Source organism: Equus caballus, chromosome 2 (assembly GCF_041296265.1).
Source record: "Equus caballus isolate H_3958 breed thoroughbred chromosome 2, TB-T2T, whole genome shotgun sequence".
Lineage (NCBI taxonomy): Eukaryota > Metazoa > Chordata > Mammalia > Perissodactyla > Equidae > Equus > Equus caballus.
This window is the reverse complement of record NC_091685.1, coordinates 14,538,374-14,552,424: the sequence shown is the minus strand read 5'-3', so window position 1 is coordinate 14,552,424 and position 14,051 is coordinate 14,538,374. Positions and strand designations below refer to the sequence as shown.

General features: G+C 38.9%; 1 protein-coding gene across 5 annotated transcripts in view; it reads left to right on the top strand.

The window, feature by feature from the left end:
- ST3GAL3 (ST3 beta-galactoside alpha-2,3-sialyltransferase 3) overlaps positions 1-14,051 on the top strand; it is a 193,247-nt gene that overhangs the window by 13,615 nt on the left and 165,581 nt on the right. For 3 of the 5 annotated variants that reach the window (XM_023631691.2, XM_005607122.4, XM_014737325.3), the window contains exon 2: positions 10,132-10,276. In XM_023631691.2, the coding sequence (XP_023487459.1) occupies positions 10,162-10,276 (115 nt within the window). In that variant the 5' untranslated portion in view covers positions 10,132-10,161. Of the gene's footprint in view, positions 1-9,201; positions 9,604-10,131; positions 10,277-14,051 lie in introns of all 5 variants that reach the window. The other 2 variants (XM_070260137.1, XM_014737326.3) reach the window with 1 other exon arrangement.

The window sequence follows — 14,051 nt, the reverse complement described above, 5'->3', positions numbered from 1 at the left end:
CTCCCTCACATGGGCTTGCAATTAGAAAATGCACAATTCTTCTGCATAGAATAATTTAATATATTGCATGTTAATTAACTACTTAAATCTGCTTAGTCATGCATAAAGTCTGATAGGAGGTGTGCATTCAGCAAAAAACATTTTTAAAAGTTGATGAGCTTTTCAGTAACTTGTTTGGGAAGCTGGATAATAAATAGTATGTAATAACTTCTAATTAGCTTGCTTCAAAAATATTCACAGGAGATATGCTCAAGAAATACTTTGTGGTTTTTGCTTTGTAATTTTGTCATAATTGAGCTCATATCCATTATGGCTGATATTTGAGGGTCAGCAAAATTCTGACATTTCAGACTAAAAGTTATTGCCAGGTTTGGTTCAAAAAATAACCATATTGTAGGTTGTTTTAAAAATGATGGGAGTTTGGTATAGTTTGTTTCAGAGAGTCTCTTTTTGGGATAATTTTCTTTTTATGGCTAATTAAAATGATCTAGCTTCATGTACCTTATGTACCTTTTATACCTTTTTTTGAGCATAGTATAACTGATTTGAATATTCGGTCAGTGAACAGATAGTTTTTGAGTACCTACCAGGGATACAGTGGTGAACAAAATAGACGTGCTCCCTGCCTGGATTAGCCAGAATATGAATGCTAAAAAAAATAATGTAGGGGCCAGCCCTGTGGCCGAGTGGTTAAGTTTGTGTGCTCTGCTTCGGCGGCCCAGGGTTTTGCTTGTTTGGATCCTGGGTGCGGACATGGCACCGTCAGGCCATGCTGGGGTGGTGTCCCACATGCCACAACTAAAAGGATCCACAACTAAAATATACAACTATGTACTGGGGCGATTCGGGGAGAAAAAGCAGAAGGAAAGAAAAAAAGATTGACAACAGTTGTTAGCTCAGGTGCCAATCTTAAAAAAAAAATACTGTAAATACTTGTAAGATCATAAGTGCAGTATGTAATGGACAGGGATACACAGGTGCTGTGGGAATTTACAATAGGGAGCCCTAACCTAAAGTGTGAAGACAAGATAAGACTTCCCTGTGGAATTAACTGTTAAGCTGAGACTTAAAGGATGAGTGGGAGTGGCTTCATGAAGTGGTCGGGTCGAGAAGGCCTCATGTTGGGAGAGAACATGGTGAGTTCAAAACACTGAAAGATGTTCAGTGTTGGAGACACAGAGGTGCGAGATGGTGAGAGATGTGAGAGGAGAAGTGGGCAGGGGCCAGATCATGCAGAGTCTTTTACGGGGTTTGGGACTTTACCCTAAGGATAGTGGGTAATTTACAAAGTTTAAGCCTGGGAGTGAAGTAAATTCACATTGACTGCTACGTGTAGAAGAATTGATGAGGATGAAGAAAGGATATGGGAGGCTATAGTAGTAGTCCAAGTAAAAGATTAGCGACTTGAAATAGGATGGTGGCAGTGAAGATGGAGGAATGGATGGATTCAAGAAATATTTGAGAGTCAAATTCATAGGGCTTGATGATTGATGTGGAGGGTGAGTGAGAAAGAGGGCAGTGTCAAGGATAATTTCCAGGTTTCTGATGAGAGCACCTGTGAAGATGTTGCCTTTTACTGAGACATGAACACTGGAGAAAGAAGTTTATAGGGGAAGTCTGAGGCATCTGTGAAGCATCCATATGATGATATAGAGTGGGAAGTTAAATACATATGACACGGAACTTACAAGAGGTGTCTAGACGGAATATAGAAACTTCAGGATAGTGAGCATAATGATGGTAAATGAAGTCATGGAAGTGGATGAGATCGCCTTAGGGATATTTGTAGAATGAGAATATAAAAAAGCCTCAGGCAGTATTCCAAGCTTCCCTCTACATACATTATGCGTACATTGCACACAAGTTATATCTTTAGTATGTATTTCTGGAATGTGTGCAAATTATATTAGTTATGTCTAGAGTTTGGGCATGTAATTAGAAATAAATTAATTTTTTTAATCTTTAAACAAACACTTCTTGAGAGTTGCTAGGTACTAGGTGCTATGCTGTTAAATGCTGGCAATTCACAGACCTAAGTTATAGATTCTGCTTTCAAATTATGTGCTAATTCTCTGCAGAGACGGAAAAATAGGCAATGTTTTATAAATGCTGTAATAGAGGTAAGCATGTGATGTTAGACAGCCAGCTATAGTGTAGGGCTATGATTAAGGACAGCTTCCTGAAAGAGGTAAGACTTGAACAGGGTCCTGAAAGATGAGTTGGCATTGCTAGGCAAAGAAGGCAGAGAAAGGGCTCTTAGCACTGGAGTGTACCACCTGTCACAGTTTCAGATGCTGTAGAAAGGTTAAGTTATGGGAGGATTGTAGTGTCCGGTGAATTTGGCATTTGAGAGTTGAGTGGTAAACTTCTTGAGTGACAGGTAGGATCAGAACCCATATCAGATTGTGGTGGTTTGAAGAAGGAATGGGAAATGAGAAGTCAGAGGAACTCCCCTGGGGCAAGGTCTGAGTTTGATCGTCTTAATGTCTTCTATGCCTCGCATAATTCCTGGCACTTGGTGTTTGTTGCATTAGCTTTGGACAGAAGAGAGACACCTCCTTCTCTGAGGTCAGATGGATGCATGAAGGGAGGACGAGTCCAGATTGCTGCACTGCCTCCACATGCTGCAGGAGCTTCCCGCGCACATCTGCAGCTCTTTACCTGTGTGCTTTCTTATGGCCGGACAGGGAGGCCGAGTGCGCTCCTACAGTCTAAAAACTTCTCAGCACTAGTCTACTGTTACTGTTTTTATGTTTCACTCTGGTCTTTTCTATTCTTTTGATAGTTGAGTTTACGATACTTGCATCTTAAATTTTTTCATTTAATGCTATATCATAAGCATTTGCCCATGTCATTAAAATGTTTTCATAAACAACATTTTAAGTGGCTGCATAATCTCTCATTTGGATGTTTATTTGAACACGTATTTTAGCATTTAGTTTAAAAATCTTTCTTTTTTTGGTTTCGTTTTGAAATAATTTCAGACTTGAAACAAAGTTGCAAAAATATTACAAAGAACTCCCATATATCCCTCAGCTAGCTTATGGTGGTGTGATGTCTACTAGATTTTTCCCTTATAAAGTTACTCTTTTTCCCTTTGTAATCAATAAGTATCTTGAGGGGAGACACTTTAAGCTATATAATATCCCATTTCTCAAAACTTTTACCCGTTAATTTTAGCATCCTTTGATGTTTCTTAGCTGAATTATTACTAAAATAGTTGCTAAATGGTGATTTTCGTTTTTTTTAAAGTTTGAACATTAATTTTTTGATGTAATTGACATACAACATTATATTAGATTCAGGTGTACACCATAATCATTTGATATTTATATATTTTGTGAAATGATCACCATAGTAAGTCTAGTTAACATCCATCACCAGGTGTAGTTACAGAATTTTTTTCCTTGTACTAAGAATTTTTATGATTTACTCTCTTAGCAACTTTCACATATGCAGTACAGTATTATTAACTATAGTCACCGTGCTGTACATTACATCCCTAGGACTTACTTATTTTGTAACTGGAAGTTTGTACCTTTTCACTCCCGTCACTCATTATACCCACCCTCCACTCCCCACCTCTGGCAACCACCAGTCTGTTCTTTGTATCTATGAACTTGTATTTGTCTTTCTCTGTCTGGCTTATTTCACTTAACCATAATGCCCTCAAGGTCCATCCATGTTGTTGCAAGTAGGAAGATTTCCTTTTTATGCCTGAATAATATTCCATTGTCTATATAAACTACATCTTCTTTATCCATTCATCCATTGATAGACATTTAGGTTGTTTCCATTATCTTGGCTATTATAAATAATATGTAATGACATGGGGGTGCGTATGTCTTTTCAAGTTCCTGCTTTCATTTTCTTCGGATAAATACCCAGAAGTGGGATTGCTGGATCAGATGGTAGTTCTCTTTTTAATTTTTGTGAGGACCTTCGGTACTGTGCTCTGTAGTAGCTGCATCAGTTTACATTCTCACCAATAGTGCACAAGGGTTCCTTTTTCTCCACATCCTCTCCAGCACTTGTTGTCTCTTATCTTGTTGATGATAGCCATTCTAACAGGTGTGAGGTGATGTCTCACTGTGATTTTGATTTGCAGTTCTGTGATTAAATGGTGATTTTCTAATTACATTATTCCTTCTACATTCATTAGTTGACATTCTGCTCTAAGAGAAAGTATTCTCCTTTCCTCATTTATTAGATTCTTATTTAATGGGTTATAGTCTGTTAGTAGCATCTTTATCTTGTTGCTGAATTGCTCCAGATCTGGCCAGTAGGAGTCCCTCAGGCTGGCTTCTTTTTCCTTTTGACATGTCTTCACTCTTTGAGCATTTTCCTGCTTTCAGGCACAGCAAGATGATCCAGGCTTATCTTGTATGTTCTCCTCCTCAGCCCTGGAATCAGCCATTCTTCTAAGGATCCCTGGTTCGTATAGTGGAGCATGGTATTTAAAAATCTGGATCTAGGTGCTAGATGTGCTCACTGCTATTGGAGTATGTTGCCGGGCCCTTTTAGTGGATAGAGCTAGGGAGTATATGCATGTGTACACACAAAGGGACTCACACACTATCCATACTATTTTTATATCTTTATATATTGAAAATGATCAGTTCACACTGATACCTCCAATTCCAATACAACCCAAAAGATTTATTCTACTTTTTTCCTTTCCATATTTGTAACTCCCTTCTCCCTCATTGAGAAATCTGGCTCCCATTGGCCTCAGTATATTTACTTGGACCCATCATGATGGCCTGATGCTCCTCCCCTCCTCTTCACTCCAGGTACATGAGCCTACCTTGCTTAGCCCCTGAAACCTAATGGCTTTTATTTTATTATTTTTATTTTTATTTATTTTTATTTTTTTGAGGAAGATTAGTCCTGAACTTACATCTGCTGCCAATCCTCCTCTTTTTGCTGAGGAAGACTGGCCCTGAGCTAACATCCGTGCCCATCTTCCTCTACTTTATATGTGGGACGCCTACCACAGTGTGGCACGCCAAGTGGTGCAGTGTCCACACCCGGGATCCAAACCAGCGAACCCTGGGCTGTGGAAGCAGAACGTGCACACTTACCCGCTGTGCCACAGGGCCGGCCCCACTAATGGCTTTTAGATTAAATTATTCAGAAAGGAAGAAAGGGAGCGAGCTCATTTCTTTTTATGGCTGCATAATCCTCCATTTTGTGGATATACCATAGTTTATTCGACCCCCATCAAGAGGGCATTTGGAGTGCTTTCAGTCTTAGTCTCTTATAATACAAATAGTGCTGCACTAAATAGCCATGTGCATAAGTCCTTTTGTATTTTTTTCAGTGTATTTCTGGGATGGTTTCTTAGAAGTGAGGATATTGGGTTAAAGGGTAAAAGCGTGTGTGATTTTGTTAGCTAATGCCACATCCCTCTCCCCACCAGCAATGTATGGGTGCCTGTTTTTTTCCCCACATCCTCACCACTAGAATGTGTTGTCAAACTTTTGTCTTAGCAGTGGTTTGAAATTTCATGTGTTTTAGAATCTTGAAGTGTTGTTCTTCTCCTTGTCTTGGAGGTTTTGGCTTATCTTCTGCTCTTATTTCTTCTTTATATGCCATCCACTTTTGGAATCAGTTTCCTCTTTGGGATGTTTGTTCTACCTCTTCATTAGGAAGATCCTTTTCCTTCATGGAAAAGACAAATAAAATAGGTAGGTAGTTCAGCCTTCTCACTGTCACATTTGTTGAATGAATGGGTAAATCTGTTGACTCACATTGTGTGTCTGCCAGAGTCTTAGGTTGTAGTCACTGTGTGGTTCAGATGTCACATCTGCTTTCAGGACAGAAAGAAGCGGGCGGGGCTGGGACGAGTTGCTGCAGCTCCCTCCTGAAAGGAAAGAAGAGCTTTCAGAGAACCACCTGCCCTTTGTAGGGAGGCTGCTTGTACCTTAAATTTTACATTGTTTTCAGTGGGACTGTTGGACAGGATACATAGTCATTTGTGCTGCAGGAAATGCAAGTCTCCAATTTCTATTTCACTGTGAAAACTTTGTACATTTATTACTTACATAAATATAAAAATTAAAATAATAAATTGATCATGAACCTCCCCCCCGAAAACTTTTCACAGATAATTATTGTCAACAGCTTGGTGCATATTCTTTTAAGTATGTACTTAATACTTAACCTTAGTTTTAAACATTACTGTCATCCTTGTTTGTTACGGTCAATATGTGGCCATGCATACATACATACACATTACTATTCTACAACTAGATTTTTTTTCACTTAGCAGTATATTCTAGACATTTTTCCATGTTAGGACATGCAAATCTGCCTGTAACTGGTACATCATATTCTATACTTATTATTCTCCTGCTCTCGTTGATCATTATCCACCTTCTTTCCTCTGTGCACTAGTGGCTGACCTCTACGAACTGCATCCTGTGGGCTTCCTTGCCCTCTGGCTTTCAGTTAGGATCAGCTGATAGGAGGCACGACAGGGATCAGAGGGCGAGTGGTGAGAGAAGTCAGAGTATTTATTATCCCCCTCTGTCCCTTGCCCTGGCCCTAGTAGCCGCTGTGTTCCTCTGTGGCTTCTGCTCCTGTTGGCTGGCCTTTTCTTCAGCCAGCTCTTGCTGGGGCTCCAGTAACACCCTTCTGTCTCCTTGCCCCTTCAGCTCCAGTGTAGGAGTAGCCTCTGTTGTTGATAGTCCCTGGATGCTTCACCACCCCTGCTCAGTCCTTTAATCCTTCTCGCACAGCTACAAAAAATCCTTTGCTTTTGCTGACTATTCCCTGCCAAGACCCTATCTGACAGAGATGTCCTTGTGTAGACGTACCATAGTTTATTTGTCTGGTTCCCTGTTGTTGGACGCTTGAATTGTTTCTAGTATTTTGCTCTTCTAATCAGTGTTGCTAATGAATATTCATGTACGTTTCTTTTAAAATATTTGTTGGAGCGTTACTTTAGGAAAAAATCACAGAAATAGAAATGCTGGGTCAAGGTGTATGAATGTTGTAAATTTCAACAGATACTTCCAAAATGCTCCTGAAAGAGTTGATCAATTTACATTTTTACAATATGTTATTCTTTGATTTTTTTAATGTTAAAAAATTATAGAGCCAATACTTATGACTTTTAACAAATAAATTTAATTCAGAAGTGTATAAAGGGAGAAGTTCTCATCATTCCATCCTATTTGCTAGAGGTAACCACATCAACAATTAGCTATGTATCCTATCATACCTTTTTTTTCTTTTTAAAATTTATGTGCTTATCAGAGTAAATTCATATATATATGTATACACATAGATAAGGTAAATTCATTCATATATGTGTGTGTATGTCTATGTCTGTCTATCGAGAAAGGTAATTTCTAGACTCTAACCTGTTCCATTGATCTATTTGTCTTTTCCTGTGCCAGTACCTATCTGTCTTAATAATTGTAGCTTTGAGTTGGTTTTGATATCTGGGAAGGCAAATCCTCATGTCGTTATTTTTCATTAAAAAAATTTTTCTGGCTCTTCTTGGGCATGAAGTCTTCAGGTTGACTTTAGATCCATGTTCAGAAGAAGTCATGGGTTTTGACTGGAGTTACACTGAATTTATAGAGAATTGACATTTCAGGAGAACTGACGTATTTCCAGTGTTGAATCTTCTCACTTAGGAACCTGTTACGTCCCTTTTTTTATTTTGATCTCTTATGTTTTTTGTGGAAATCGTGCCCATTTCTTCCTCAGTTTATTTTTAGGTATTTTACAGATTTTGTTGCCATCATGAATGGAATTTTTCCCCCTTACATTGCTAGTGTAGTTTTTAAGAAGCTGATGATTTTTGTAAATTAATCTTGCCTATTTTAGTGAACTTCCTAGTAGTTCTAGTGGTTTTTCATTTGATTCTCTTGGCTTTTCTAGATGGACAATTATGTTTTCTGCAAGTGATAACTTTTTATCATTTCATTTATAATATTTATACATAATTTCTTTCTCTTAAGTTATTTTGTGGCTAAGATATCTGAGTGGAGGTAGGGAGGGGTGATCCTGGGAAGTCGTCTGGCTGATGTTACATTTAAGGTGTGTATCAAAGAATGTGCAGCAGGTGAAACAGCAGGCGATGAAGACTGTTCCAGACGGGCCTGGAGGAGAGAAACAGCAAGGCAACAATCAGTGAAAGGAGAAAGAATGACTAGAGCATGGGACACAGACAAGGTTAAGAGAAGCAAGAGATGAATTGGAGAGTAAATAGGGGCACAATCAGAGCTACTAGGCCTTAAAGAGCAGTTACTTTATTCTAAAGGAATTGAGAATTGAATGAAAGGTGTGTTAGGCAGAATGGCCCCCTAAATGTGCCCACGCCCCAATCCCTGGAATCTGTAAATGTGTCACCTTACATGGCAAAAGGAACTTTGCAAATGAAATTAAGATTATGGACCTTAAAATAGGGATATTATTGCAGCCACTATGGAAAATATGGAAGTTCCTCAAAAAATTAAAAACAGAACTACCATATGATTGAGCAATTCCACTTCTGGGTGTATATGTGAAGGAAATGAAAACACTAACTCAAAAAGGTATCTGCACGTCCACGTTCATTATAGCATTATTTGCATTAGCCAAGACATGGAAACAACCCAAGTGTTCACCAACAAATGAATAGAGAAAGAAAATGTGAGATATATACACATATGATGGAATATTATTTAGCCATAGAGAGAAGGAAATTCTGCCACTTGAGACAACACAGGTAGACGTAGAAGGCCTTATGCTAAGTGAAATAAGTTAGACAGAGACAGACAAATACTATATGATCTTACTTATATGTGGAATCTAAAAAAAAAAGTCAAACTCATAGATAGAACAGATCAATGTTTGCCAGAGGCAGGGGGTGGGGAGTAGGTGAAATGGGTGAAACACTCAGAAGATACAAACTTCCAGTTATAAGTCCTGGGGATGTAATGCACAGCGATATAATGTAGTTACAGTAATATAATGTAATGGTGGCTATAGTTACCAATACTATATGGTATATTTGAAAATTGCTTTGAGAGTGGATCTTGGAAGTTATCAAAATAAAAAAAATTGTAATGGTATTGTGACAGATGTTGACTAGACTTGTTTTGGTGATCGTTTTGTAATATATACATATATTGAATCATTATATTATACGTCTGAAACTAACCTCAATACAAAAAAATAGCTAGATGTTCCTTGATTATTCAGGTGAGGCCAATCTAATCACATGAGCCTGAAAAGCAAAATTTCCGTGGCTGGAAGCAGAAGCAAGACGTGGTAGAGGGGAAGTTGGAGAGAGTCAAAGCATGAGACGGACTTAACCCACCATGGCTGGAGTCAGGCCCCATAGAGAGCATGAGAAGGAATACAGGAGCAAAGACTGATAACCAGCAAGGAAGCGGGACCTCGGCCCTACAGCTGCGAGGGACTGAATTCAGCCAACAGCCTGAATGACCTTGGAGCAGATTCATCTCCAGAATCTAGAAAGGAGTACAGCCCTGCTGAGCCCTTGGTTTTGTCCTTGTGAGACCCAATGCGAGTACCCCGCTGAGCCACACTGTGCCTGGACTTTTGGCCTACAGAACTCTGAGATTATATATTCCCGCTGTTGTAAGCTGCTAAGTTTGTGGTACTTTGAAGAGCAGCAGTAGAAAACTAGTACAGAAGGGTCTAGGCAGGGAAGTAGTGTCAGATTTTGTGTTATTAACAGACTGCTCATTTTGCTGTGTGGAAGAGGGACTTGGGAGAGTGCAGATTTGGAGGCAGGGAGGCTTGGTGATGGGAATACATGGTGGCATGGACTAGAGTAGAGATGGTTGGATGGGGCTTTGATTTGAGATTTGTTTGGGAGATTGGAATTGCTAGAATTTGGTCATTGATTGGATGTTGGGAATGAGGGAGAGGAAGGACAAAAGGATGACTGCTGATTTCTGGCCTGGATGCTGAGTGACTGGGGAAGCTGTTCCCTTGAGATAGAGATGAGCAGGCTGGAGGATGCTGTGTCATGAACTCAGTGGTAATTCTTGGTGGTTCTTCATTTGGAAATTCTTTCTATAAATACTTATTTTAAGGTAGAGCATATCAATAAGATGATTGCTTTATCTTTTAAGACCTAAATTTTTTTTTTTTTTTTTTTAGGTCATGTAGGAAATCGTAAATCATGTGAAGATGGGACTCTTGGTATTTGTACGCAATCTGCTGCTAGCCCTCTGCCTTTTTCTAGTACTGGGATTTTTGTATTATTCTGTGTGGAAGCTGCATTTACTCCAGTGGGAGGACTCCAGTAAGTACAGCCACTCTAGCCTACCCCAGCAAAAGCCTATTGCACATTAGTTCTTGGGTTTTCATGGGGCTGCAGTGCTCTCACATTCTTCAGGGGTGGGCAGTGAGAGTAAACTGAACATTTCTGAGACCTGGGCTTAGAAATTGCCTACCACTTTGGTTGCTGTAGGTTGAGAACTTTGATGTTTTTTAAAAACTGCATGCCATGGCAAATCGTTTTATGAATGCAGTGAAAACGTGCTATTCTTCAATAAAAACCCAAACTATACCAGTACTTTCAGTTCTTGAATGTTGTTCTTTTTAATTACTGTAGTGTGTTGCCACTCCCATGTGCCATCTGTCACCTTAGGGCTTGGTACTGAAGTTGATTTTTCTTGTGCCCTTAAAACATTCATCTTTAGTTTTTCCTTGAATTTTTAGTTTAATATTATCTTTGTTTTGTGTTCCCTAAAGGAACTTTGTCTACTTAATCTTCGTAGCCCCTGCTGCTACTGAACTCGTACCTGAACAGAATAATGGCTTTTTTCCACTAACGAGTAGCTCCTAATCCCTTTCTTCCATTGGTACCTCAAGTCTGTGTATTAGGTGTGCTTTCTACAGAGCTGCCGGAGCCCCTCTGGCTTGGTTTCGATTTACCTAGTGTTGCCTGAGTTTTGTTTTAGGCTTGTAGTTGAGGGCTTGTATTGAGTGGCACCAGCCTTTGTACGTTCTCTTCTTGGCTGTAGCTTGAAGTATCACACAGTGAGCATAAATCGTTTTCCTTTTGGCTCTGTGGTCTGATGGCTGTTGGAGATTGGTGCAGGATATATTTTGTAGTCTCTTCTGATTCCCAGTGAGCGTGTCATCTCTAGAGTGGGTTTACTTTTATGAACATCTACTGGATACCAGTGTAGAATTCACTTGAGAATAGAGTCAGTCTCTAGGTATGAGGTTAAAATGAGTTAGAATGAGTTGGAAGAGGCAATTAGTCTGCTGTTGTCTTGGGACCTTTTTTTAAAGATTTTATTTTTCCTTCTTCTCCCCAGCATAGTTCCATATTTTTAGTTGTGGGTCCTTCCAGTTGTGGCATATGGGATGCCGCCCCAGCATGGCCTGATGAGCAGTGCCTTGTCTGCACCCAGGATCCGAACCAGCGAAACCCTGGGCTGCCGCAGTGGAGCACGCTTACCCAACCACTCAGCCATGGGGCCAGCCCCAAAATTTATTAACAGACCTTTTTTTTTTTTTTTGAGGAAGATTAGCCCTGAGCTAACTACTGCCAATCCTCCTCTTTTTGCTGAGGAAGGCTGGCCCTGAGCTAACATCCATGCCCGTCTTCCTCTACTTTATATGTGGGATGCCTAGCACAGCATGACTTGCCAAGCGGTGCTATGTCCGCACCCGGGATCCGAACCAGTGAACCCTGGGCCGCTGAAGCGGAACGTGCGCACTTAACTGCTGCACCACTGGGCTGGCCCCGTCATAAGACCTTAACATGGGACCTGTTTCTCACATGGTCCAAACTACTAGAGCAGTTTCAAGCCAATTTTTAAAATATGGTGTTATATCTTTAATTTATTATTTTATGTGGAACATTTAAGTGCCTCTTAAATTCTTAGCTTATAATTATGACTAATTACTTTGTGTTTCCAGAATTTATTTAAATTTCTCTATACCGTTTTACTTTTAAAATCAAGGGGACTACCAAGGATTAACAGTGTTAGGTCAGTGCAGTGCAGAGTTCTGTATTAGAGGCATTGTCTGTATCCATAATGGGTGGGTTCACCTGTATCCCTAACATAGATGGAAATAATGTGCTAGAGATGGGGTCTCCTTTTCTGTTAAGAGCTACTGACCTGTAGAAGGCATAATCACGGGTTAGATCATATTTTCCTAGAGAAATTGGAAAGGACATTAACTTTATGGAAGACCTATTGTGTGTCAGGTTTTAGGCTAGACAATTTACAAATTTAATTTAATTCTTACTGCAACTATGTGAAGATGCTGTTATTATCCGCATTTTCCAGTTGAGCAAACTGAAGTGTTTAGTTTAATTGATTTACCAAAGTTACACAGCACAGTGAATGGGGGATGGATAAATGGAATTTTACTGTTGTAAGGTTATTAGATTTGTGAAAAGGAAATAAGAAGTGGGAAGTAGGAATGTTGTGTATTAAGTGAGGGAAGGGTAAAGTAAGAAGTATGAAATACCAGATGTGAAGAGGTGTTCTAATGACTCTAAAGAGACTCTGATAAGTTAAGGATGTGTATCTCCTAGTAGAACTCCTTAGTAGAACAACTACTAAGAAAAATAGCCAAAAGAGCTCTATATCTAAGAAGCCAATAGAAGGAATAAAATGGAGCATTAAAAAAAAATTCAGTTAACCCCAAAGAAAGCAGAAAAACAGCAATGTAAGAACAAAAAACAGAAGGGGGAAATGGAAAACAAAGGGTAAGACAGTTGACTTAATCCTGACTAATGAATAATGATATTTAAATGTGGATAGATTAGAACTCCAGTTAAAGGCAGTAAATGTCAGAATGGTTATAAAAAGCATGATCTAACCATGTCCTGATATAAGAGATGTATATTTTAAATTTAAAGACACAGATAGTTTCAAAGTAGAAGGATGGAAAATATATCTTATGTAAACAATAAGCAGAAGAAAGCTGGCAGAGCTGTGTTAATTTAAGCAAACTATACTTCAAGACAAAGAGTATTACAAGAGATTAGACAGGATTACTCTCTAATCATTAGATTACATAGTGAGGTAAGGAGAAATTCACCAGGAAGACAGACGTAAATAGGTATGTACCTAATAAGAGAGTATCAAACTTCATTAAGCAAAATATAGGAAGATTGGCACAGATGTCAGCTCAGCAACATCTTCCTAAAGCAAAAAGAGGAAGATTGGCAACAGATATTAGCTCAGCGCCAATCTTCCCCACCAAAAAAAGAAAAAAAGAAAAGAAAGTCTTAAAAACAATGATCTATGTTTCCACCTAAAAAGAAGGGCAAATTTAACTCCGAGTAAGCAGAAGAAATGAGAGAGATATGAACAGAAATCAATGAAATAGAAAATAAACAATAGAGAAAATTAACAAAACCAGTATTTGGTTCTTTGAAAAAATTAATAAAATTGATAGATTCCTAACAAGAATAATCATGGATGACACCAAAAGCACAGGCAACACAAGAAAAACTAGATAAATTGGATTTTATCAAAATTAAAACTTGTGCATCGAAGGATGCCATCAACAGGATGAAAATGCAACCTACAGAATGGGAGAAAATATTTGTAAATCATGTATCTGATAAAGGATCAATATCCAAAATATATGAAGAACTCCTATAACTCAATAACAACAAAAAACCTGATTCAAAAACGGGCAAAGGGGGCAGGCCCTGGTGGCATAGTGGTTAAGTTCGGTGCACTCCACTTCAGCAGCCAGGGTTTGTGGGTTTGGATCCTACACCACTTGTCAGCCATGCTGAGGTGGCATCTCACATACAAAATAGAGGAAGATAGGCACAAATGTTAGCTCAGAGCTAATCTTCTTCAAGCAAAAAAAAGGAGAAAGATTGGCAACAGGTGTTAGCTCAAGGCAAATCTTCCTCACCAAAAAAAAAAGGGAGAGGGCAAAGGACTTACATAGACAGCCCATAAACACATGAAAAGATACTTAACATCACTAATCATTAGGGAAATGCAAATCAAAATCATAATGAGACACTATTTTACACACGTTAGGATGTTTGTTATTAAAAAAATACAAAATAAGTGTTGAGAGGATAT